This window comes from Rhinolophus sinicus, linkage group LG03, assembly GCF_036562045.2.
Source record: "Rhinolophus sinicus isolate RSC01 linkage group LG03, ASM3656204v1, whole genome shotgun sequence".
Lineage (NCBI taxonomy): Eukaryota > Metazoa > Chordata > Mammalia > Chiroptera > Rhinolophidae > Rhinolophus > Rhinolophus sinicus.
In genome coordinates, this window is record NC_133753.1 from 98,751,231 (window position 1) to 98,772,524 (window position 21,294).

A 21,294-nucleotide genomic window follows, 5' to 3' on the forward strand; every position below is an offset into this window, starting at 1 on the left:
CTCCAACCTCCTGAGGTGGGTAGGGACAGACAGCTGGAGGCCAGAATTCAAGCTAAGAAATCTAGGGCTGCAACACTGAACATCTCTTGGTTTCCTTTTGTCCTTGAAGCTCCTTAGAGAGGGCCTAGACTGTCTACTGAACCGAGGGGCTTTGGTCCCATCCCACACAGAGGGGGCACAGATTTGGAAGGCCCAGGAGGTGCAAGTTCAGGGCGCGTGTGGTCCTGTCCACCCAGCTGGCTGAAGCCCAGTGGGACGGCCTGCCCCCGGGGAGTGCAGGCTGGTGTGGACGAGGGCCCAGTGCAGTGAGACAAACAACACACAGCTGTCCAGAACCTCCGAAGCACCATTTATCTAGGCCCCATGGAGCCAAGTGTCCCCAACTGCCTGCCCCAGTCCTCAGTGCCTGCGGCCTCAGACTGCTGCAGGGCCATGGACCCATGTTTGCCTAGCCCTCAGCCCATCCAGGTGGGAATGAACCGGCCTCAGACCCTCCTCGATCCCACACCCCGGGGGCCCATCAGCCCTGGCTAGCTCAGCAGCATGTTGAACAGCTTCCTTGCAATCTCCCTTGAATAAGCTCATCCCTAGAGCAACCCACCCACCTTGCACTCTGAACTCAATATTCTACTGGCTATGCCTTCCAGAGAGTGGAGGGGCTCTCTCCTCTGTCCTCTGCTCCAGGGAATGCCATCTTCCTAAAAGACCAGGGGGAAAAGTCTTTCTCAACCCTGGGGCAGAGACAAGGGAAGGCTGGCTTGGAGAGAACACCCAGGAACGCCCATCTGTCCCTCCTTTCCCTTTCTTCTCCTTGCCCTCTTAGCAGCCAGGGTCAGGTGTGACTCACCCAAGGTCACAGGCCCAGGACCCAGAGTCCTGATCCACCTAGGTGGCTGCTCTGGTTTTGACAGCCCAAACTAGCTCCAGGGCAGGGGACTGCCACCTAGCCTGCTTCTGCCCTTGGGCCCTTGCAGTTCTCCAGGCATGGAGTGAGCTGGGAAGAGCAGCTCTGACTCCACTCTATCCTGGACCCCTGGAACTTCCTCCCAGCACCCTCTACTACTGGTGTCCTCAGGTCTGCCTGGCTCTGGGGACACTCAGGGCATGGGAGCAGTGGGGCTGGGCCTGAGTAAGCGTGTCCCCGGCCCTGTCAGTGTCTGGGTCCAGGCCACGCCTCACACCCAGTACTGGCCATTTTTGAGGGCAGGGTTGGGTGTCCGGCAGAACTGCAGCAGCTCTGGGTCGGGATGGCCCCCTGGCGGGGGCCCCTGGCCTGGCACGGTAGTCAGTGGGATGGCCTGGCCCGGCTCAACCTTGCGGAAAGTCTCCGTGTCACTGGCCAGGCCATTGCGGGGCTTGGCTGCCAGCACCTGGACGTTGTGCTTGCCTGTCTTGTTGCGTTTGCGGAGGTAGAAGAACAGGGGCAAGATGAGAGCCAGGAGCAGCAGGACCAGGCACACAGGGATGATGACGCTGAACATGTTGGCCTCGAGAAAGCCCAGGAAGCCTCCCCTGGCCACGGTGGGCCTGGGGCTGGAGACCCCTGGGCTAGGCTTGCCTGTGGGGGTGCCACTCTCTGGTCTCCCTGCTTCTGTCCTCGCAGCCTCGGGGACACTGAGCAGGGCCACACTATACGGCCGGGATGCATTGTAAGGCTCAGTGGCAAAATCCAGGCAGGCCACAGCAGGGGGGACACCCCTTGCCCACAGCTCCAGAGTGAGACTGTCGCCTGCAGGGCCGGGGGACCCACCTTCTGGCCTGCCCACCTCCAGCCCCAGGCTTCCTTCCTCAAGGTCTTGCTGGGTGAACTGCTCCACAAGCTGGCTGTCTCTGGGCTCCATCCTGGCCTGGGGCACACGGACCACACGGCCGTGCCGGGGTCCGGCCAGGAGCCGGAAACGGGGCACACTGCCTGTGACGTTGGCCAACTCACCTGCATCTAGGACAGTGGGGTCCAGGCGCAGGGTGGCACCCTGGGGCCACGGCCCGCCTGCCCGCACATGCAGCAGCGCCCTCACAGTGATGTTCACTGTGGCTGACGCATTGGCACCCCTGGCCAGTGCCAGGACGCTGAAGTTGTCATGGGAGGAGGAGAAGTTGGTGAAAACAAAGACCACTTCACCCTGGTCTACCTGGACCTGGCTGAAAGCTGCGGCTGGCTGCCCACCCACCAGAAGACGCCCGTACCAGGGCCCCTGGGTGAGGCGGTATGCAGCGTCTGGCTCCTTCCGGTCGGAAACCACCAGGAGCTGCTGCTGGCTCAGTGAGGAGCGCCCCACAGCTTGTGGCACCTCTAGTGGTGCCCGTAGCTGTACCTCAATGGTGGACGGCAAGACGTCCACAGCCAGGGACATGGGCAGGGGTGGACTGGCCCCATCAGATACGCTCAGCTGGAAGATGCCAGCCACACTGCTCCCATTGGCCACAAAGGCTAGCCGCCCTGCGTCCACGTCAGCCTGCGTGAAGTGGCTCACAGGCCCTGCACTGACCCCTGCCAGGCTCAGGAAGCCGTTTTGGGGTGCCCGCTGCACTTTGTACTCGATCTCCCCGGGAGCCGAATCTGGGTCCACCACACTCAGCTGGGCCCGGGAGATGGAGGCACGGGAGCCTCGGGTGAGCTGGAGTGGGATGGAGGCCTGTGGCCGAGGCGGCCGCTCATTCACATCCCGCACCGTGATGGAGAAGGCCTCTGAGGTCTGGGGTCCTGCCAAGGAGGCCCCCGCTGGTCCCTGGAGGTGGGCACGGAAGCGGAAGCCATCCTGCTGGGTGCCACCGCCGCCGTGGGCATATACCAACTGTCCTGCGGCCAGCTCGGACTGCAGGAAGTGGGGCTGCCCAGCGTGGAGGGGCTCTTCAGACACCAGCAGCTGGCCCCTGGTGGGGAACTGCGTGATCTGGAAAAGCACATCGTGCTCTGGGCGCTGGGATGATGGAATGCTGGCCAGGAGGTTGGAAGCATCGAGGGTAGCTCTGGTGATCTCGGCCCGCTGGCCTTCGGGGACCCAGAGACCTGGGGGTGGGACACAGGATATGAAGGTCCAGTCCACTGAGCAGTGGACCCTCAGATTGGGGCCCCAAAGGCAAGGTTTGCCACCCCCCTCACACCGAGTACCCCAGGATGGGGCTCAGAGTTCCCAGAAAGACAAGGACCACATGTCCCCTCCAACCTCAAAGCCTCTCTACCTGCCCATCCTCCCTATAACCTCCTAGGTCCTAGGGGCTGACCTTGGCCTTGGTCCCCTCCTCTCTGGGCCTCTCCCAGTGTCCCCCTAACTTTGCCAGCCTGTCATGTTGTTCACCTTTGTTCTTCCAGAGGCGGCTGGGGCGCTGGGGACAGGCAGCCTCAAAAGACACAACCACAGCAAGGGTGGTGGCCAATTCGGGGGCAGGGGGTGAGGCTAGACGTAGCTCCAGGGCGTCATGGGCCTCCCAGAAGGGCTCGGAGGGCATCTTGTGCTCATAGAGAACATTCCCGGCATAGACCTGTGGGGAGACCCCATCATTGGGACAAGAGGCAGTTTCAGCCTGTGTGCCCAGGCGCCGGCACTGGGCACTCCACCCGCCCCCTGACCACCCTTCAGTGCCCAGCCTCACTCTAGGCTCTCCTGGCTGTGCCTGCCTCTAGGTCTGTAACCCTCGCTCACCCTCACTGGCTCAGTGGGTTGCCACTAGGCAGTCCTGTTGCAGTGAGAGCTGGGCTCTGCAGACAGATGCCTGTGTCAAATCTGGGCTCTGTCTCCTTGGGCAAATCTCCTCTCTGAGCTTCTGGGGAAAGCAATACTCTACCTGTGTTTCTCTTGTCTGCCGAAGACAACACTTCTACCATGTCCCTTCTTTCTCTCATGGCATCAATTCCCCCCAAATGGACCATTTCCATCATTACAAAACCATGGTATTCTTTCTTCCACCTTAAAGAAAAAACTCTTGACTTCACTTTTCCCACCAACATTTGCCACACCCTCTTACTGTTCTTTGTACCGTTTCCCCGAAAATAAGACCTAGCCGGACCATCAGCTCTAATGTATCTTTTGGAGTAAAAATTAATATAAGACCCAATATTATATTATACCCAGTATTATATTATATTATATTATATTATATTATATTATATTATATTATATTATATTGACCCGGTCTTATATTAATTTTTGCTCCAAAAGACGCATTAGAGCTGATGGTCCGGCTAGGTCTTATTTTCGGGGAAACACGGTAGCAAAACTCCAAAAAGAATAGCCTACACTCGCCCCACGCTGTCTGAAGCGCACTTTGCCAGGGGCACCAGTGTTTTAGATCCGATGGTTGGTTCTCAGGACTCATCTTACCTGCTCAGCAGTATTTTTATCTCATGTGAGCATCCCCTCCTCTAAGGCCCCCTTTCTTCCAGGATGGCCTGCTGTCTTGGTTTTCTTCCTACCTCACTAGTTGCTCCTTCACAGACTCCCTTCTTGGTGCCTTCTCTTCTCCCATATGTCTATGGCTTGGCCTTCAGACTGTTCTCCATCCACGGGCATGCCTCACGCATTCTCGTTCAGTCTTCAGTGCCAGCTATGTGGATGACCCCCTTACTTGTATCTCCTGCCTGGACTGCTTTCTCCTGAACCCCAGCCTCTCATTCACCTGCTTCTGGGGCAGTTCCGCGTGCATCTCACACTGCGCATGCGCGGTGCGACTGCAGCCATGCCAGCCTCTCATACGCCCACTGTGGAGAACAGTAGCTCTGTGCCTCCAGTGGCTCTGACATCATTTATAACTCCCCTCCTCCGCCCACACCCCATCATCTCTGGCCTGGATTATTTCGATAACCTAACTGTGGCCCAACTTTGGCTCCTGCTCCCCTCCCCCACGGTTTGTTCTTAACATAAAGCGAGAGTGAGCCTTTAAAAAGTAAGGTTATGTCACTTTTGCTCAGATAGTGTAATAGCCCACCATTTGACCACAGAGATCCCGTTGTGACCCTGTTATCCCTGCGACCTCATCTCCCACCTGTCCCCTCAGTAGCTCGTCGAACTAGGGCTGCCTGCACGTTAAACCCACAGCCTTCACTTTCACGAAGAAATGAGTTCCTTCTCTCTTCTGATCCAAATGTGTCTTCTTGGCTTATCTTTTGTTTTCCCCTTTTAGGAGACACAGAACTATTTTCCTCCTCTCAGAAAAACAGGACTTGCGCAATCTCAAGATGGAACCTGACTGGTGTGGGAGACTGGTGAACTGGGGAGCAATGCCTGTTCCAAGGGGAGCACAGCTCAGTTGAAAGGGGTGGTGGTTTCTCAGCTGATTGCAGAAAGAGAGAACACAGGCCTTTTCAGAAACTAGAAATCATTTTTTTTGGTGACCAGTAATTAAAGGTTGTATGTTAACCATTAATTTAAAAATATTAAATGCATTGTGCAGGCCAGATAAAACACATCTGGGGGCCAGATGTGGCCTGCAAGGGCTGCCCGCTGTAACCTTTGGCCCAGGCTGAAGGGGGAGCAGGAAGGGAAGGGAGACCACTGGGAGTAGGGATGAGAGAGGGAATGCCTGGGCAAAGGAGCATCTGTGGGTGGGAGGGGTCTGGTTGAGGGTGGGACAAATCACAGGCGAGGTGGGGAGGAGTCCTTGAGCTCTAGGAGCAAGCAGTATCCTCTGGTGGAAAAAGTCTTGGACTAAGTCAGAAGGCATAGTCCTGGCTTTGCCTCTTACTGGCCATGTGCTGTGAATAAAGTCACCTGACCGCTATGAGCCTCAGTTTTCCTATCTGCAAAATGGGGACACTTGTTTCCTGTTCCATCCAGCTCAGAGTATTGTGGGGCAGTGGCGATGTCAGACACCACCCAGTTCTGCCCTGCCCACTTCCCCAAGCTGGTCTCTGCCTGCCATGCCGCCTTCTCTCAGCTTCCCTGTGTGGCTCTGCTAGTCCGCCCCCTGGTGGCCATTCAATCTGGTTCTGCAGATTGCTGGGGTATGGGGTGGGAAAGCACTGGAGGTGGGGGAGGGGCTCTGAAGGCCTGGTCCCATTCCCTCCCCCTTCCTGGGCATCCGGTGACAAAGGCTCCCTGGGACTCAGGGTGCACAGCTGCAGCAGCCACCAGTCTGCTGAATATTTCATTGTAGGGAGGAGGCAGGAAGAGGGCCACAGCAGAAGCTAGGGCTCCAGGAGAACAGAGAACACAGGCCTGGGAGATGTTGATGTGAGACCCAAGGAACTTTTTCCCACCCCCGCTAAAGCCACCTCCTTTCCTGAGGCCTGAAGGATCCCCACCTGCTCCACTTTCAGGGAGAACCAAGGCTGCCCTGGTATCTCCTGCCCTTAGAGGAGATGCTAAGTGCTAGCTGTTGGCACTGGCATAGGTAGCCAGCAGCCTTGCAGTCTGAGTGTTTACTGGTAGCCTCTGGTGTGCTCTGGGACAGCTTAGCCCTGAAGCTGCCATGATGGACAGATGGCAGCTTCACTCCCAGCTCGACATACTCAGCTGCCTTGTGTCCACTCACGTGCTCCCAGCACCCACTCTGCTTGCTGGCCCCTGACCTGAGCCCCAGGTTCACAGACCCAACAGCTACGTTCATCTCAAACTCCATCCCCCTAACCAACCACTGTTTCTCACCAGCCACTAAGGTGTACTAGTGTCCCCCATAAAGTACACCCTTTCCAGCCCTTGGGGTTCAATTGCAGCTTCCTTCTGGAAGCCAAGGCCCAGGACCTGCTTCCTGTCATTCTGGAGGGCCCCTGTCATCCTGACCTCCTGCACCTTTCTCCCTCCCCATGGATCACTAAGCCCTATGTGCCCTACCAGCCTGGTGGCTCTTGGAGAGCAAGGCACGCATGGCTTGGACCATGGGGGACCCAGGGATTTTCTGCTGCCGATGATGCTGGAGCCGGTGCCTGTGACCACATGTGTGTCCAGGGCAGAGTGGGCCACCTGAGGTTGTAGTCTGAGCTGTGGCTGTAGAACTGGGCCCTTACCTCGGCCTGAGTGAAGTTCACCAGGGCCTCCCCAGTGTTGCTCTGCTGGGCGTGGAACAGCCGGCCAAGCTGAGGGCCCCGCACCACCCGGTAGAGCAGGTGGTGGGGGTCAGTTCCTGTGCTGGAGCTGGCTCTCAGGCTCTGGCTGCTGAGAGGCTGGACGGACCCTGCGAGAAGCAAAATGGGCCTATCAGCCTTTGACCAGGAGCCAGGGCAAGGCCTGTGAGTACTGGAGAGGCAGCCTGACCCTGTATGTTACGCACACTCAGCAGACCCACCTGGGCAGACAGTCAGCGTCTGGCTGCCCTCCAGTGAGAGGAGCAGCTGCTTCTGGGCCATCACACGGAAGAAGTGTGCAGGAGAAGTGTGCTCACCATCAGAGACATTGAAACGGAAGCCTCCATCCAGGGCTCCTGAGGGTAGGTGGAGGTGGGTCTCACTGGTCATGCCGGCCCCCCATTCTCAGGGCGTCCCCACCTCTCAGCACCCACCTCTGTGTGAGAACAACACGAGCCCGTCATCCAGCTGGGCCTGTGTGAAGCTGTGGAGCCCGGTGCCCAGCGCTGCCTGCAGCACCACCTGTCCATTGCTGGGCTGCTCGATGGTGTAGACCAGGTCCTTGGGCTCTGAGTCGCTGTCTGTGCTCCTAAGGGCTGCCGTAGGGATGGGCACAGTGGCCCCCTCCCACATCTGGGAACACAGGCCTGTGAAGGCTCTGCCCCCAATGGCATCGAGGTCCGTGCCATTCTGGGCTCCCCTGCACAAAGGACTCCACCCCATTCACCTTTCCCTGTTATCCCAGGGCCCCCATGCCCAGGTTCCCTGCTCCCATCTGCCTTAATCCTGACTGTCCCTCAAGGACTGCTCATGTTTCCCTACCTCAGGAAACTGCCAGCTATTCCCCTTATAGGCTTCTCACCCCTCAGACACCCCCGGTCTTACGGATAGCACAACTTAATCTCGTTCTGTCTCACGGGCAGGGCAGAGGTCTCCCTCAGACCCTCCACAGTGAGTCTGGGCAGGGCATGGGCACACTATGGGAATGGTGATTTCTGTCTGCCCAGGATACTTAGAAATGGGCTCCCCTTCCAGGTGAGGTAGGGCGTGGGAGGCAGGGACAGCTGGAGAGGCTGATGGCTGGCCACTGTGGTGCAGCACTGAAGTAGCTCTGGAATGAGGGCAGTCCCAAGTCCCAGGTGGGTGGGCGAGGGGTGCCTGGGTGTGGGCAGCCCTTCCCCAAGCTCAGAGAGAAGGGGAACTCCCTCAGGCCTCCCACCTGCTCGTGGGACAGGATTCGGTTCCCAGTGTCCTGTTAGATGCCCTGCCGGGCCAGCAACTTGGGAGCAGTATTGGAGGGAGGCTCCCATATCTGGAGAACTGAGCCCTGTGGTATTCCTGGGCTCCCTCCCCCAGCCCCAGGCTGACCCCAGCTGTAATTCTAGGAGGACCTCAATGGACAGCACCACCTGGTGGCTGAGCTGCCACACAGCACCTGCTGCCTGTGGTCCCGGGACAGCCTTTTGCAGGCCTCCCCACCACTGGGCTGCTTCCCACACGCACATCCTGTACCACAAAAATGCCCAGTGTTCATGTCACAGACAGCCTGTCAGCCCTCCTTTGAAGGCTTCCATGGCTCCTGCTGACCCAGAGCCCACACCCTACAAGTTGGCATTCAAGATCCTGCCCATCCACTATCTTGAGGGGTGGCCGTCAAGCCACGCCCTTCCTGTTTCACCAGTAACTACTTTTGTGGCTGTGGAGAAGTTCTGTTACCTGTCTGGGCCTCAACTTCCACCTCTGCTGAATGGGGGCACCACAGCTGTGCAGTAGTGTAAGGTGCAGGGCCTTGGGGAGCCAACGTGTGACACACCTTCACTTGCTGGGGGTGGGTATAGGGAGCTAATGGCTCTCCATCTAGAGCCCACCCTTAAGGGCTTGAAATAACTTTCTTCAGGAGTTCTGGTCCTGAGCCATAGAAAGAGCCTCCTGTTGAGGGTGAGTCCAGGGCCAAGCGTGGCCATTCACAAGGCTTCCTATTGCTCTTATAAGTGTCCGAGAACAAAGCCTCACACCTGTGTTCTATTATATTTTCAGTGCAATAGCTCTTTTCTCTTCCCAACAACCTAGTGAGGCATGTGGCACGGTCCCTATTTTACTTGAGGAGAAATGTGGGGCTCAGAGAGGGGGGAGCTGTGTTCTGGGCCTCTCCAGGAGGAAAGGTGGGGGGAGTCTTCACATGCTCTCACCTGCAGGCCTGTGTTTGTGGTGAGGATGGGGGGTTGGTCATTGACAGGCAGGATGGTGATGACCAAGGCCACCGGCTGGCTCTGGCGGTCCATCTCTGAGGCGTTAGCCACCAGAATGAAGCTGTCTGTCTGTGTTTCGCTTCCATCATGCACATAGTGGATCAGCTGTTGCTCTACCTGCGGGCAGGGCCAGGGCTGGGGGTCAGGCCCAGCATCCTGTGCCTGCCCTTTGGGTACGGGATGAGACGCAGTCCCCCAGAGCTTCAGGTTCTGCAGGTGGGACAGGTCTTTCTCCCAGAAGGAAGGAATGAAGGAGGGAAGCACACAAGGACAGTCATTTCTACTGTCCAGTGAGGAAGGAGTCAGCTCAGGCCTCTAAAGCAGAGGTGCTCCCGAAAGGTGGGCTCTCTGCCTCCTCTGCACATACCCTCACACTGGGTGTCCCTGGGGCTCCCCCACTCGGACCCCAGAACTGGGCTGTGCCCCCCAGGCCTCCCTGACAGTGTACCTCTCTCCAGGAGAAGGTGCTGAGGCTCTGGCCTTGAGGCTCTTCCTGTCTCTGCAGGGCTCCGTGCTGGGGAGGCTCTAGCACCTGCAGGTCAAGGCCGGGCAGTGTGGGGAAGTAGGGCCCAGCGATGTGGAGCAGTGGTGGGGCCAGAGTGCGGGTGCCGCCCTCAGGGACGCTGAAGTTCTGCGCCTGCAGTGGGATGGCCGCAGGCAGCACCTCCAGCTCCACGCGGAGGCCCTCGAGGGGAGCGCCCAGCCCCGAGGCCACATCCAGGGAGAAGGCATCACTCCAGGCCTCAGGGTGAGAGTGCAGGTACAGGACCCTGCCTGCGCCCACCGCCTCCTGGGAGAAGCTCTGCACAGGGTCCAGGCTGGTCGGCTCAGCTGCAGTGGCGCCGTGGGACAACATCACCAGGTAGCCGGCGCTCGGTGGGGCCGTCACTGAGAACACAATGTCTGTCGGTGGCACTCCCTCCTGGGCTGCCTGATTAATAGAGGGTCACAGGGACTCATGAGAGGCACATAGGGAGGTCGTCATTGCCTGAGACACACTCCCTGAGATGTACACAATCACACATCCTCAGGTTCAATGACACAGTCATACAATGTCACCACACACTGACGTGTGGACAGAGATACACAATCGTTACACACACACACACACACACACACACACACACACACACACACACACACACACACGCAAACACATCCCCCCTACACACTGCCCCTGCTCCCGCTGTTGCCACTTCTTACCACCAGAGGGCGCCCCATCCTTCTTTAAAGCACAAACTGACACGAGGCCTCCAGAACTTGCAGACCCTTGTCCAGACCAAGGGCTGCTGGGTGCTCCCTCACCTCATGTCCAGTCGCGAAAGGCTACACACCACTCCCAAATGCACTTTCCTGATTCTGTGTCTTTGCCTGGAATACCATTCACCCATCTCCTTCTTTCGAAATCCCAGACTCTTCAAAGTCTGGCTCAAATGCTGCCTCTTCTAGGACAAAGACATCCTGATGCCAGACGTGTTCAGTCACATTCTGCCCAAAAGTCCACAGGGGCTCAGACATTGGCAGTGTAGGGGAATAGGCCCAGGGAGGGCAAAGGACTGGCTTGAGGTCACACAGCAAGTTAGTGGGGCTGCTGGGTGGCCTGGGGTTGCTCTGTGAGGTTCCTGAGGGTCAGCAGCCCTCTCCAGACCATGAGTCCTGGTCTGAGGTCTGGGAAAAGAGCTGAGGACATGGGAACCTGGGGGATAGCCAACCTGTCTGCGAGGCCTGTAGTCCTCAAAGATTGTGCCCATAAAAACCCAGCAGAGAACTTACTGTTCCTAGAATACAGATTCTTGGGCTCACTTCAGATATTCCGTAGCCTGGTGGGGCCCAGGAATCTTTGTGGTTAGCCACAGCATGAACACATATGCACATGGCATGTGAAGCACACACAATGCACAGGCAGCTGCATGTACAAGTTCCCAGAAATCGCCGGGGACACAATATGCACATGTACAGGAGCATGCCCAAGGCACATGCACACACCCAAGCCAGGAGCCACCACAGACACACCTGAAACACCAAGCACGCACAGCGTGAAGGTTGGATGGCAGAGCCCCTCACCCCGCCCCCAACCCTGCTCATCTCCCCAGCCCTTTACCTCTAGCTGGTCCCTTCTGATCTCAGCTGCCTCCCCCTGGAAGACGTAGATCTTCTTGTGGTGGACCAGGTGCAATGGGGCCAGTGGCCCCTCTATGGCAATGGTCACTTGTAGGGTGGCATCCGTGTGCACAGGCCCTGCCTCCACGGAGAAGGCCAGGGTGTCACGGGGGCTGAGGCTTCCGTTGTGGCTGTAGAGAATGGCCCCGTCCAGCAGATCCTGCTGCACGAAGGCTGTGGCTGGCTGGCCAGCCCGGAGCAGCTGCCCCCAGCGTGGGCCAGCTGTGACCCGGTAGTGGACCTCATCCCCACTGCGGATGTCCAGGTTGGTGTCTAGCTGCAGCACAGCTGTGTCGATGGTGCCCTGGCCTCCTTGGGGGACCACGAGGCTGGAGCCATTGGCCACTCGGAGGTAGGGCTCCGAGGCCTGGACTTCAAGCAGTGCGGTGGCCTGGTGCTGCCCGTCAGACACCTGCAGCTGGATCCAGCCACGGTCAGCTCCCGAGTGCACAAACAGGACTCGTCTCTTCCTGAGGTCCTCCTGGGTGAAGCGGTAGATGGGCCGTGTGGGCTCATCCACAGACACAATACTGCCAAAGAGGAGGTCCTTGCGGGTCAGCACCAGCTGGGGGTCAGCAAAGCCCGAGTCGGCGTCACTGAAGGCCACGTCATCTGTAGTGAGCAGCCGCTGCCCACCCCGGGCCACGTGGAAGACCCGGCTGATGGTCTGCACTGGGGCGTGGTCGTTCACGGGCTGGATGGCCACTCGGAAGACACCCCGCACCTCCTCCCAGGCCATGCCACCGCTGCCCTCGCCCTGGCGGGTCGCCACAAATGGGATGTCATCCTCCGTGGTCTCAGAGTCGTCATGCTGGTACAGCAGCCGGCTGTGCAGCAGGTCCTCATTGGTGAAGGATGTCACCATGGTGGCCTTGTCCTGTGGCCCCCGCCATGTCAACCTCCCATGGCGGGGCCGCTCCATGACCTCATAGAGATAGCTGGCACTGTTGAGACTCTTGACGAAGAGATGGTCAGCAGACAGGATGGCCTCACCACCCTCGGGCACCGAGAGGAGGAAGTTGGTGAGGACGGGAGCATCTGGGTCACCACCGATATGGATGGGGAAGGTGTAAAGTGGGGAGAAGTGTGGTGGAGCTGTGACACGGAAATGGAAGACATCCTCGACTGCCTCTGAGGCACGTGCGGTGGCCCCATAGGTCACCCGACCAGCGCGCAGGTCATCCTGCGTGAAGCCCTGACCGTCTGACAGCCTCGTGCCCTGGAGCCGAAGATTGCCCTTCCTGGGGGCCTGAACCACCTCGTAATGGAAGGTGGTAGGGCTCGGGGCTGCCTCTTCCAGGGTGGCCTCCAGGTGGGCTGTGGTGAGGGCCTCCTGCCGGGTGTTCTGTGCGTGCAGTGGCTCTAGCCGCAGCAGCCTCACGGTGGCTCTCTGGACCCTCACTGGGAAGGACAGATTGCTCAGGGTCTCCTGGCCCACCTGCACCTCCAGGGCCAGCTTCTCCACTGTGTCCTCGGCACGGTACTGCTGGTCGGTGCTCAGGTACCTCACGCGGCCCTGCTCCACGTCCCGTTGGTGGAAGGCCTGCGTGGCCTGCCACTCGGCACCCTCTGCCCCGCCTGCCCCCTGTTTCTGTAGCTCTCCGAACTGCAGGGCCCCAATGGCTCGGAACAGCACACTCACGTCCTGCCCCACAGCATTTGTCTCCACCGACAGGTTGGCAGGCAAGACCAGGGCCGCGGAGCCCTGGGCAAGGTGCAGCCCGGTGTTGTGGCGGATCCGAATGGCTGGCCGGACAGCCACCACCTTCAACGTGCTGGGGGGACTGGCCTGCAGCCCATCACTGACCCGGAACATGAGGTCCTGCGTAGGTCCGCCGCGGTGCACGTAGACGAGGCTGCCCGCCTCCAGCTCCTGGCAGGAGAACTCTGTCACTGGCTCCCTGGGCTGGTCTCGGTGCTCCACGGCGCGGCTGGCTGGGGCCCCGAGCAGCTGGAAGGTGAGGCCCTCACAGGCAGAGTCGGGGTCATAGGCCTGGAAAACCTCAGGTCCCAGTGGCTTCTGTGTGTGTTCCAGGACCACCATGAGGCTGCCGTGTGGGAAGATAATGCGGGGCGGGTCGTTGACAGGGTTTACTTGGATGGGCAGAATGTACATTTGGCCCCTCCGAAGGCAGGAAGGCACAGGCACCCGAGCCGTCACTGACACCTCCAGCACCAGCTGGTCAGAGGTGTCCTCGGAGCCGTCGTGGACGAAGCGGGCCCTGCGGTTCACCACGTCCAGGAGGGTGAACATCTGCCGAGCCTGCGCGCCTGGGATGTCCAGCTCCAGCTGGCCGTGGCGTGGCCCGCGGCTCACACTGAACAGCACTTGGGATTTGCGCAGCTCAGCCTCACTCAGGTCCAGAGTGGGCTGCAGGTGCCGCCACTCAAGCCAGGCTGTGCCACCCTCAGCCACCACCAGGGGGCTGACAGTCAGCAGCTGGGTGAAGTTGGCAAAGACAGGAGGCAGCCCCGGCTCAGGCACGCAGGGCTCAGGCAGCTCCAAGGCTGGCCACGCCTCAGGTGCCAGAGTGGACAAAGCTCCATAGGGGCCATAGGCGTCCTCTTCGTACTCGTCTTCCTCAGACCTGCAGCCGGCCACCATGTTTCGAGTCAGCAAGGCTTCCCGGAGCCCCTGCCTCTGGCCATTGATGCTGAAGTCCTCCATGCAGCCCAACAGGGAGACAGTGACGGCCTCCGGGGCCAGGCCCAGGCGGTGTTCCTGCAGGTAGCGAGCGGCCTCTGCGTCCAGCCCCCCAAGGAGGAGACTACCACGTGGCTCCAGGTAGCTGAGGACCCCACGGTTGGAAGTCCGTGTTGGGTACTGGTCCACAGAGATTTCCAGCCGGTGAGCAGCCATGTGAACACTGACCTCGTGGGGCTGCCCATCGGCCACAGGCACACTGTTGTGAAGCAGCATGGTGCCCTGGCCCTTCTCGACCACAGCCCGCAGGTGCCCCTCAAATATGTCCACATAGATGAAGTCCCCACGCCGGCCCCCTGCCTGGAAGGCCAGGGGCGCCTGCTGGCTCCGCGTGGTGAGTGTAAACTCCAGGGTGCCTTCATCCTGAGTGCTCCAGGCAGGGAAGGCAGCCAGTGCGTGGGGCCCAGAGAAGCCCAAGGCCACATCATCACCAGCAGAAAACTCTTCAGCGCAGCCCTCATGCACGTCCGGGGTCAGTGGCTGGAGGAGGCTGCGGCCATTGAGGGTGGCTGCATGGAGGCAACCCCTCAGGGGTCGGCTGGTTCCCCTCAAGTAGGGCAGGCCTAGGCTCCCAGGACCCCCCAAGAAGAGCCCATAGGGCACATCCAGGGAGCCCCCTGGGACTGGGGCCGAGGCGTTGAGGAATCCATCAACGGACAACCAGACCCAGCCATCGGATACTGCCAGCCCCACAGTGTGGGGGATGGAGTCACTCAGCAGTGTCTCTGCGGGGGTCTGCAGTCTCAGCTCCTCCTGGCTGAGAACAAGTCTGACCTGAGGAGAGACGGGGGTTGGGGGTGCGGGAGAATTGTGAGTCTACAGCTTCTGCTGGAAAAGTGCAGCTGGTCCCCAGGCACTCTTGGGTCCTTGTCATGCAAGCCCTGTCCTTCCTGCCATCTCTTTACTCATCCATCAAACACTCACCAAAGTGATCTCCGTGGGGCCTGCACGGGCTCTGGGCCCCGAAAGGAGTCAGATGTGGTCCCTGCCCACAGAGAACTGACATCTAGAAGATGCTCTCCTGGACATTCAACTTGGATTTTTTTACTCTGCCCCTCTTCCTTTGGATGAGAGGTGCCAGAAAAATCACGCTGGGATAAAGCAGATTCTACCCTGAAAATCACAAGCACCTGGGAACCCCCTGCCAAGGGTCCTGAGTAGGCCAAATACCAGGGGTCACCAAGGCAGCCAGGCTCATGTTCAGGGACAGTGAGCCCAGTCAGAGGCTCTGTGCTGTGAAGATTATTAAGAAAAGCTCCCTGACCTGGATTGAGGTAAGATCCTTGGGGAGAAAAGAGGGACATGGTTTTGTCTCCAGGACACTGACACCAGAACTAGCTCTGGTGCAGTGCTCCCACAACCAGATGGCAGAGTCAGGGAACTGAAGGAGCAGAGCGCTAAGAACTGTGACCTTGGGAATCGAAGCACAGAACACCTCTCTGTCTTATATCTGACAGAGAGGGAAAGCAGCAGGACCAAGCTGTACCAGGCTGTGTTCAACAGTGACACCTTGTGGCAGTGAGAAGCAATGGCAGTGGCAAGTGGACTGACGGATGACCAAACCAGTCTTCTCCCCAGTGGGGTGTGGGGGCAGATGTCTCTCCCAAATTTGGACTAAGACCTTGGCTTCTCAAACTCTTAGTGGTTAGGGGGAAGCTTCAAGAGAGAGCCAGATGACTCTGCTAATAAAGATTGTGGTGATTTGAAGGATGAAATGGAAAAATGAAGAAACTGTGACAGCACAGCTGTTACCATCATCGACAAATGTGGTCGGTGCTATGCAGAGGGGCAGACGTGATCGGTGCTACGCAGAGGGGCAGATGTAATTGGTGCTATGTAGCGGGGCAGATGTAATTGGTGCTATGCAGAGGGGCAGACGTGATTGGTGCTACGCAGAGGGGCAGATGTAATTGGTGCTATGTAGCGGGGCAGATGTGATCAGTGCTATGTAGCGGGGCAGATGTAATTGGTGCTATGCAGAGGGGCAGACATGATCGGTGCTATGCAGAGGGGCAGACGTGATCGGTGCTACGCAGAGGGGCAGATGTAATTGGTGCTATGTAGCGGGGCAGATGTAATTGGTGCTATGCAGAGGGGCAGACATGATCGGTGCTATTCAGAGGGGCAGGCGTGATTGGTGCTACGCAGAGGGGCAGATGTAATTTGTGCTATGCAGAGGGGCAGACGTGATCGGTGCTACGCAGAGGGGCAGATGTAATCGGTGCTATGCAGAGGGGCAGATGTAATTGGTGCTATGCAGAGGGGCAGACGTGATCGGTGCTACGCAGAGGGGCAGATGTAATTGGTGCTATGTAGCGGGGCAGATGTAATTGGTGCTATGCAGAGGGGCAGACATGATCGGTGCTATGCAGAGGGGCAGACTTGATCAGTGCTACGCAGAGGGGCAGATGTAATTGGTGCTATGTAGCGGGGCAGATATAATTGGTGCTATGCAGAGGGGCAGACATGATCGGTGCTATGCAGAGGGGCAGACGTGATCAGTGCTACGCAGAGGGGCAGATGTAATTGGTCCTATGTAGCGGGGCAGATGTAATTGGTGCTATGCAGAGGGGCAGACATGATCGGTGCTATGCAGAGGGGCAGACGTGATCGGTGCTACGCAGAGGGGCAGATGTAATCGGTGCTATGCAGAGGGGCAGATGTGATCGGTGCTATGCAGAGGGGCAGACATGATTGGTGCTATTCAGAGGGGCAGACGTGATCAGTGCTACGCAGAGGGGCAGATGTAATTGGTGCTACGCAGAGGGGCAGATGTAATTGGTGCTATGCAGAGGGGTACACAAGGGATACTGAAGACCAGGACAGGGGACCCAGTCCTGGTGAGTGCCGGGAGGAAAGAGTGTCTGTCCATGCTGAGACTTCAAGGAGAGGCTGGAGTTAGGCAGGTGCAGGGAGCAGGTAAGGCAGGCACCAGGCAGAGGGAGTGGAGTGAGAAAAGGCCTAGCAGCAAGAGACCACAGATAACTGGGGAACTGAAAGCCATCAGTGTGGTCAGAGCCCAAAGAACCAGCTATGATTGTGGTGAGAAGTGAGGCTGGAGACCAAGGGGGTGGAGTCAGCTCATGAGGAACGCACCGCTTCTGGGATGCTACTGTCCATTTCACAGCAGAGAACTTAAGACTTCAAGGTGAAAATGACTTGTACAAGGTCACACAGCTGGTTGGGTGCCACTGAAAGATTGAGTAGTCCAGCAGGGAGCTGTCACTGACCTGCAAGTGTCCAGAATAGAGCTGCAGGAGGAGGTGGTCAACTGGGCCTGCTGCCAGGAGAAGCAGGGCTTCGGGCTGGGATGTGGAGAACTGCAGCTGTAGGTCTATGTTGGTCAGAACTGGGGCCATGAGCACCTGCAGGTGGTTCTCCCCAAAGAAGGAGGCTGTGTGAGAGAGGGTGCTGTGGTCAGGGCTTAGACCCTGGCCTGGGGGGGGGGTGCTGCAGAGTGGATGGGTGGGCTGTGGGGAGGGGTTTCATGGCGGCGGACCCTCATGGTTCTCCTCTGTGGTGCTGTCCTTGGGCCGCGGCCAGATCCCAGCACTGCTGGGTCCTGGCACTAGAAGGCATGGCCTCACCTTGTGTCCAGCCCAGGTTTTGCCTCTGAAGGAGGCCCAACCCAGCAATTCCAAGCAACTCAGTTCTCCCTCTTGGAGGTTCCTGGGGCCAGGGCTCCTGCTAGCGATGGTTCTCCTCTCCTGGGTCCCAGTGGAAACTCCACCCTGGATCTGGCCCCTCCCTGGCTCAAAGGGAAACCGTCACTGATATGACCACATGCCTAGTGGCCACAAACCCCGGACTGGAGTTCGAGGAGAACAACCTGTACCACAAACTGATCCTCATTCAAATCCCTCCTCCTAAGCGCCCGACACTTTGGCTCCTGGGCCGCGCTTCCCATGCCACTCCCCACCTCCGTGTGCCGGCTGGGGACTGGTGGCAATGCTGTCACGCAGCCCACCCGCCACTGCTTTTCTCCTATGCCATGTTCCCAGCTGCCTATGGGGGTGGCAGAGGCAGCTTGTTGGCCTGAGTCCACTGAGGAGCAAAGGCTTTGGGGCCAGATAAAAACCATATGCAGTGCTGGATCCCAAATGGGCCCAAACTTCCTCTATCACCCCACATTGCATTGTGCTGTAGAGCTAGTAGTGGTTTCTGGGGAGCAGTCAGGTCCTGCCCCATCGTTCCTACCATGGCAAGGGAGCCAGGGAGGACAACTGCCGAGTTCTCCAAGGTCTGGGAGGGGCTGGGGTCTGCTGGGCAAGGGTTCCCCAGGGTTAGTGGTCACTGTGCAGGGCCCCACACTGGGACACCTCCTATGTTTAAGTTGCCACCTCCTTCCAGGCAGTTTCCCCAAATTACCTTTCTTGACCTCTAAACCTGCTGCTACAGTTTCCGGTCCATTCCTTTGTGGAGATTAAGGCCAAATATAACCTTGACTGTGTTCCTGGACATCCAAAGCTGGGGTTGGGGGGGGGGCAGGCAGGAATGGGTGACAAAGATGACTCACCCCATCTGGGCTTTCCTGAAATCTTGCGTGACTGAATAAAGGCTGATGGCCTTGATAGGGATGATGTGGCACCAGCCGCATATCTGCTGGTCCCCCGCCAGCCTGAGCCAGCTGACATGTGCCTGAGGAAGTAGCCACGGAAGGGGTCTGAGGCCTGCGTGCCCTGAGGGCAGCCAGCACCACCGAGGGCTGTCCAAGAAACCCGCTCTTCCGCTGGGCTGACCCGACATCCCTGCGAGTGATCGCCGTTTGCCAGCACTTGCTGGCAAGCCCAGAACCTCGACTCAGACAGGAACTGCAAAACCGTCTGGGCGGGCACAGCCCCGCCGGCCCAGCAGCCCTCGGCTGGTGAGGGACAGGCCAGGGGACTGGCAGGTGGCAGGCACCTATGGGGTAGCTTATCTGCAAGGACATTCTAAAGAATAAAAGCACACCACACTGAGGGAAGCCACAGCACAGAGAGTGGTCCCTGCAGGTGGCAGCCACCCCTGTGGCCGGCTGGAGCTCATGGCAGCTGGCAAGAGCTGATTGTTAAATTTTTAGGGATTTTTGTGAGCCAGATGATGTTGACCAGTGAGAATATTTATACTGTGGAAAGAGGCTCCCTTTCTCCGAGAGAGCCTGCTGCTAAACATTGGTCTGCCAGCCCCCCACAGGGAGAGGGGCATCCGTCTCACTCCCTGTGTGGGCGTGAGCCCACACACCCATCCATACTCCCTTTTGCTAAAGGTGGAGGTAAACCTCCCAGGGTATGGTCAGGCTCAGGGCTCTGGACCAGGCAGGAACGGAAGTAGATGGCTGGCTCTGACCACTGGACCACCTGTCTCCAGTGCTCTCCCAGTAGGGGAGAGCAGCAGCCTGTTTGGCCTGGTTCTGCAGGCTGGGGGGGAGGCAGCAGGAAGCAGAGGTACTTGCCAGAGGGCTGGGGTTTGAATGGGCTCATTGAGGGGCTGGGCCCTGCTGTTTCCGGTGGGGCCAGGCGGGTAAGGGCTCACACAAGCAGTGTTGTGCTGCTGCTGGGAGAGCACAGGCCAGGCAGCCTCCACACCCAACCGCCCCAACAGAGGCCTCTGAGGCCTTGCTGGCCAGGATTTTGGAAACTCTGATAGCGCCTCCCCGACCCCCCTTCAGGGTCTCCTTCTTCTGCCCCTCTTACTGTCTCTAATGGGCTACAGTTGCAAGAACCCAGAATCCCTGTCCCGGAGGGCAGTTGGAGGGGGACTCTGAATGGACAGGGGGTGTAGGATAAATAAGTAATGAGCTAGGAGTTAATCAATCCCTGGGGGCTTCTTGGGGGAGGTGAGAGCGGTGGAGAGGAGCAGAGAGGAATGAGAACAGGCAGTCTCAGAGGGCAGCAAGACAAGTGAGAGGCTGGCGGGAAGATATAGGCTCTGCAAAGTTGCAGACAAAGAGGGGTGGTGGGAAAGGGAACATGGACCAAGCTGAGCTTAGTGGCCTGATGGGGTGCCGGCTGTGGGGGAGAAGAGGAGGCATTAGCACTGCCTGGAGACCTGCCCTTTACTCTACTGGGTCAAGAAGACCCATGATTAATCCAAACAGCAGCTCAGGCCTACAGCAGCTCAGGCCTGCAACAGCTGCAGGAGGGCCCCATGCAGGCCTCTGGGTCACCCCTCCCCATCCTTCTGCCTCCTATCGGTGGGAATTAGCCTAGAGGTCCCTCCAGTCTGGGGGTCTGCTGTCTAACACTAGTGTGCAGAGGGTTCATGCTGTGGGCTGCCTGGGTGGTGCCAAGCCTTCAGCATGGGGGAGCGGAAAGCCCCAAAGGGTCTGGGGACAAGTGTGGGAGCAGTATGGGGTTCTCTGCCTGGGAGAAGGTACCCAGGCGAGTGTCCAAGGCTATGCAGATGTGTATTCACATGTGTGTGCAAGTGTGTGGGTGGCTGCTAGGGGCGTGTTTTGGGTTTGCTTAAGGCTGTGTGTTTGTGCATGTGCGTGTGTGTGGGCAGGGAGCTGCCAGGACAGAGCAGCCACTGTGCCCAGGCCTGCCCTGCCCCTCGTACCCACCCGCCATGACTCGGCTCTGCCTGGCTCCATGAAAGGGCCCTGTGTTCCTGGAGGGTTCCTGCACCTCCTGCCCAGCGCCCACCCACCCAAGAGGTTTGCTGAAGGTGGAGAAGGCCCACAGAATCCCACCCTTCCTGCCCACAAACAGGGCACTGCTGTCTGGGCCCAGGGCTGGGTGGCTCTAACCCTCTCCCTGAGACGAGGGCTGAAGCACAGAAAGAGTCTGTGTCCTTCCCCACCAGTCCCTTGTCACACAGACAGATGTACGGGGAGGTGAAGCTTAGGCCAAGGGCCCCTAGCAAGCCACCCTCCGGCAGGGCACGGGCTATGCAGGTATCTCCTGGCTCCCTGGGCGCACTCCTAGAACACTTATGAATGGGGACCTGATTCCTGCCCCTGGGGGACCCCAAACACAAGGCTCACTTTCATCACGATGCCCACGTCTCTGCCTGTCAACAGGTTCTTGGGACGAGCAGTGACCTGTGGGGAGTATACCTGCCCATCAGGCCCTCCAACTCCTCCCAGGCTGGCCAGGGGCAGGATTCAAGCATGGGTGCCTTTCTAGTCTGAGTCCTCAGAACCCCTGGGGCCAGACTGTCTCTCTCCCTGGCTTTGTCTCTTCCTCCTTGTCTTGACTGCT

The 21,294-nt window shown here is 58.6% G+C and overlaps 1 protein-coding gene across 2 annotated transcripts in view; it reads right to left on the reverse strand.

The window, feature by feature from the left end:
- Window positions 1-328: 328 nt before the first annotated feature.
- The window catches only part of CSPG4 (chondroitin sulfate proteoglycan 4), a 36,628-nt gene continuing 15,662 nt past the window's right edge, over window positions 329-21,294 (reverse strand). The window contains exons 2-10 of one of the 2 annotated variants that reach the window (XM_019751005.2): window positions 17,344-17,478; window positions 11,351-14,887; window positions 9,698-10,180; window positions 9,190-9,366; window positions 7,435-7,633; window positions 7,222-7,356; window positions 6,944-7,110; window positions 3,300-3,483; window positions 329-3,010 (exon numbers count right to left, since the gene is read on the reverse strand). In XM_019751005.2, the coding sequence (XP_019606564.2) occupies window positions 1,176-3,010; window positions 3,300-3,483; window positions 6,944-7,110; window positions 7,222-7,356; window positions 7,435-7,633; window positions 9,190-9,366; window positions 9,698-10,180; window positions 11,351-14,887; window positions 17,344-17,472 (6,846 nt within the window). In that variant the 5' untranslated portion in view covers window positions 17,473-17,478 and the 3' untranslated portion in view covers window positions 329-1,175. Of the gene's footprint in view, window positions 3,011-3,299; window positions 3,484-6,943; window positions 7,111-7,221; window positions 7,357-7,434; window positions 7,634-9,189; window positions 9,367-9,697; window positions 10,181-11,350; window positions 14,888-17,343; window positions 17,508-21,294 lie in introns of both variants that reach the window. The other variant, XM_019751004.2, reaches the window with a different exon arrangement.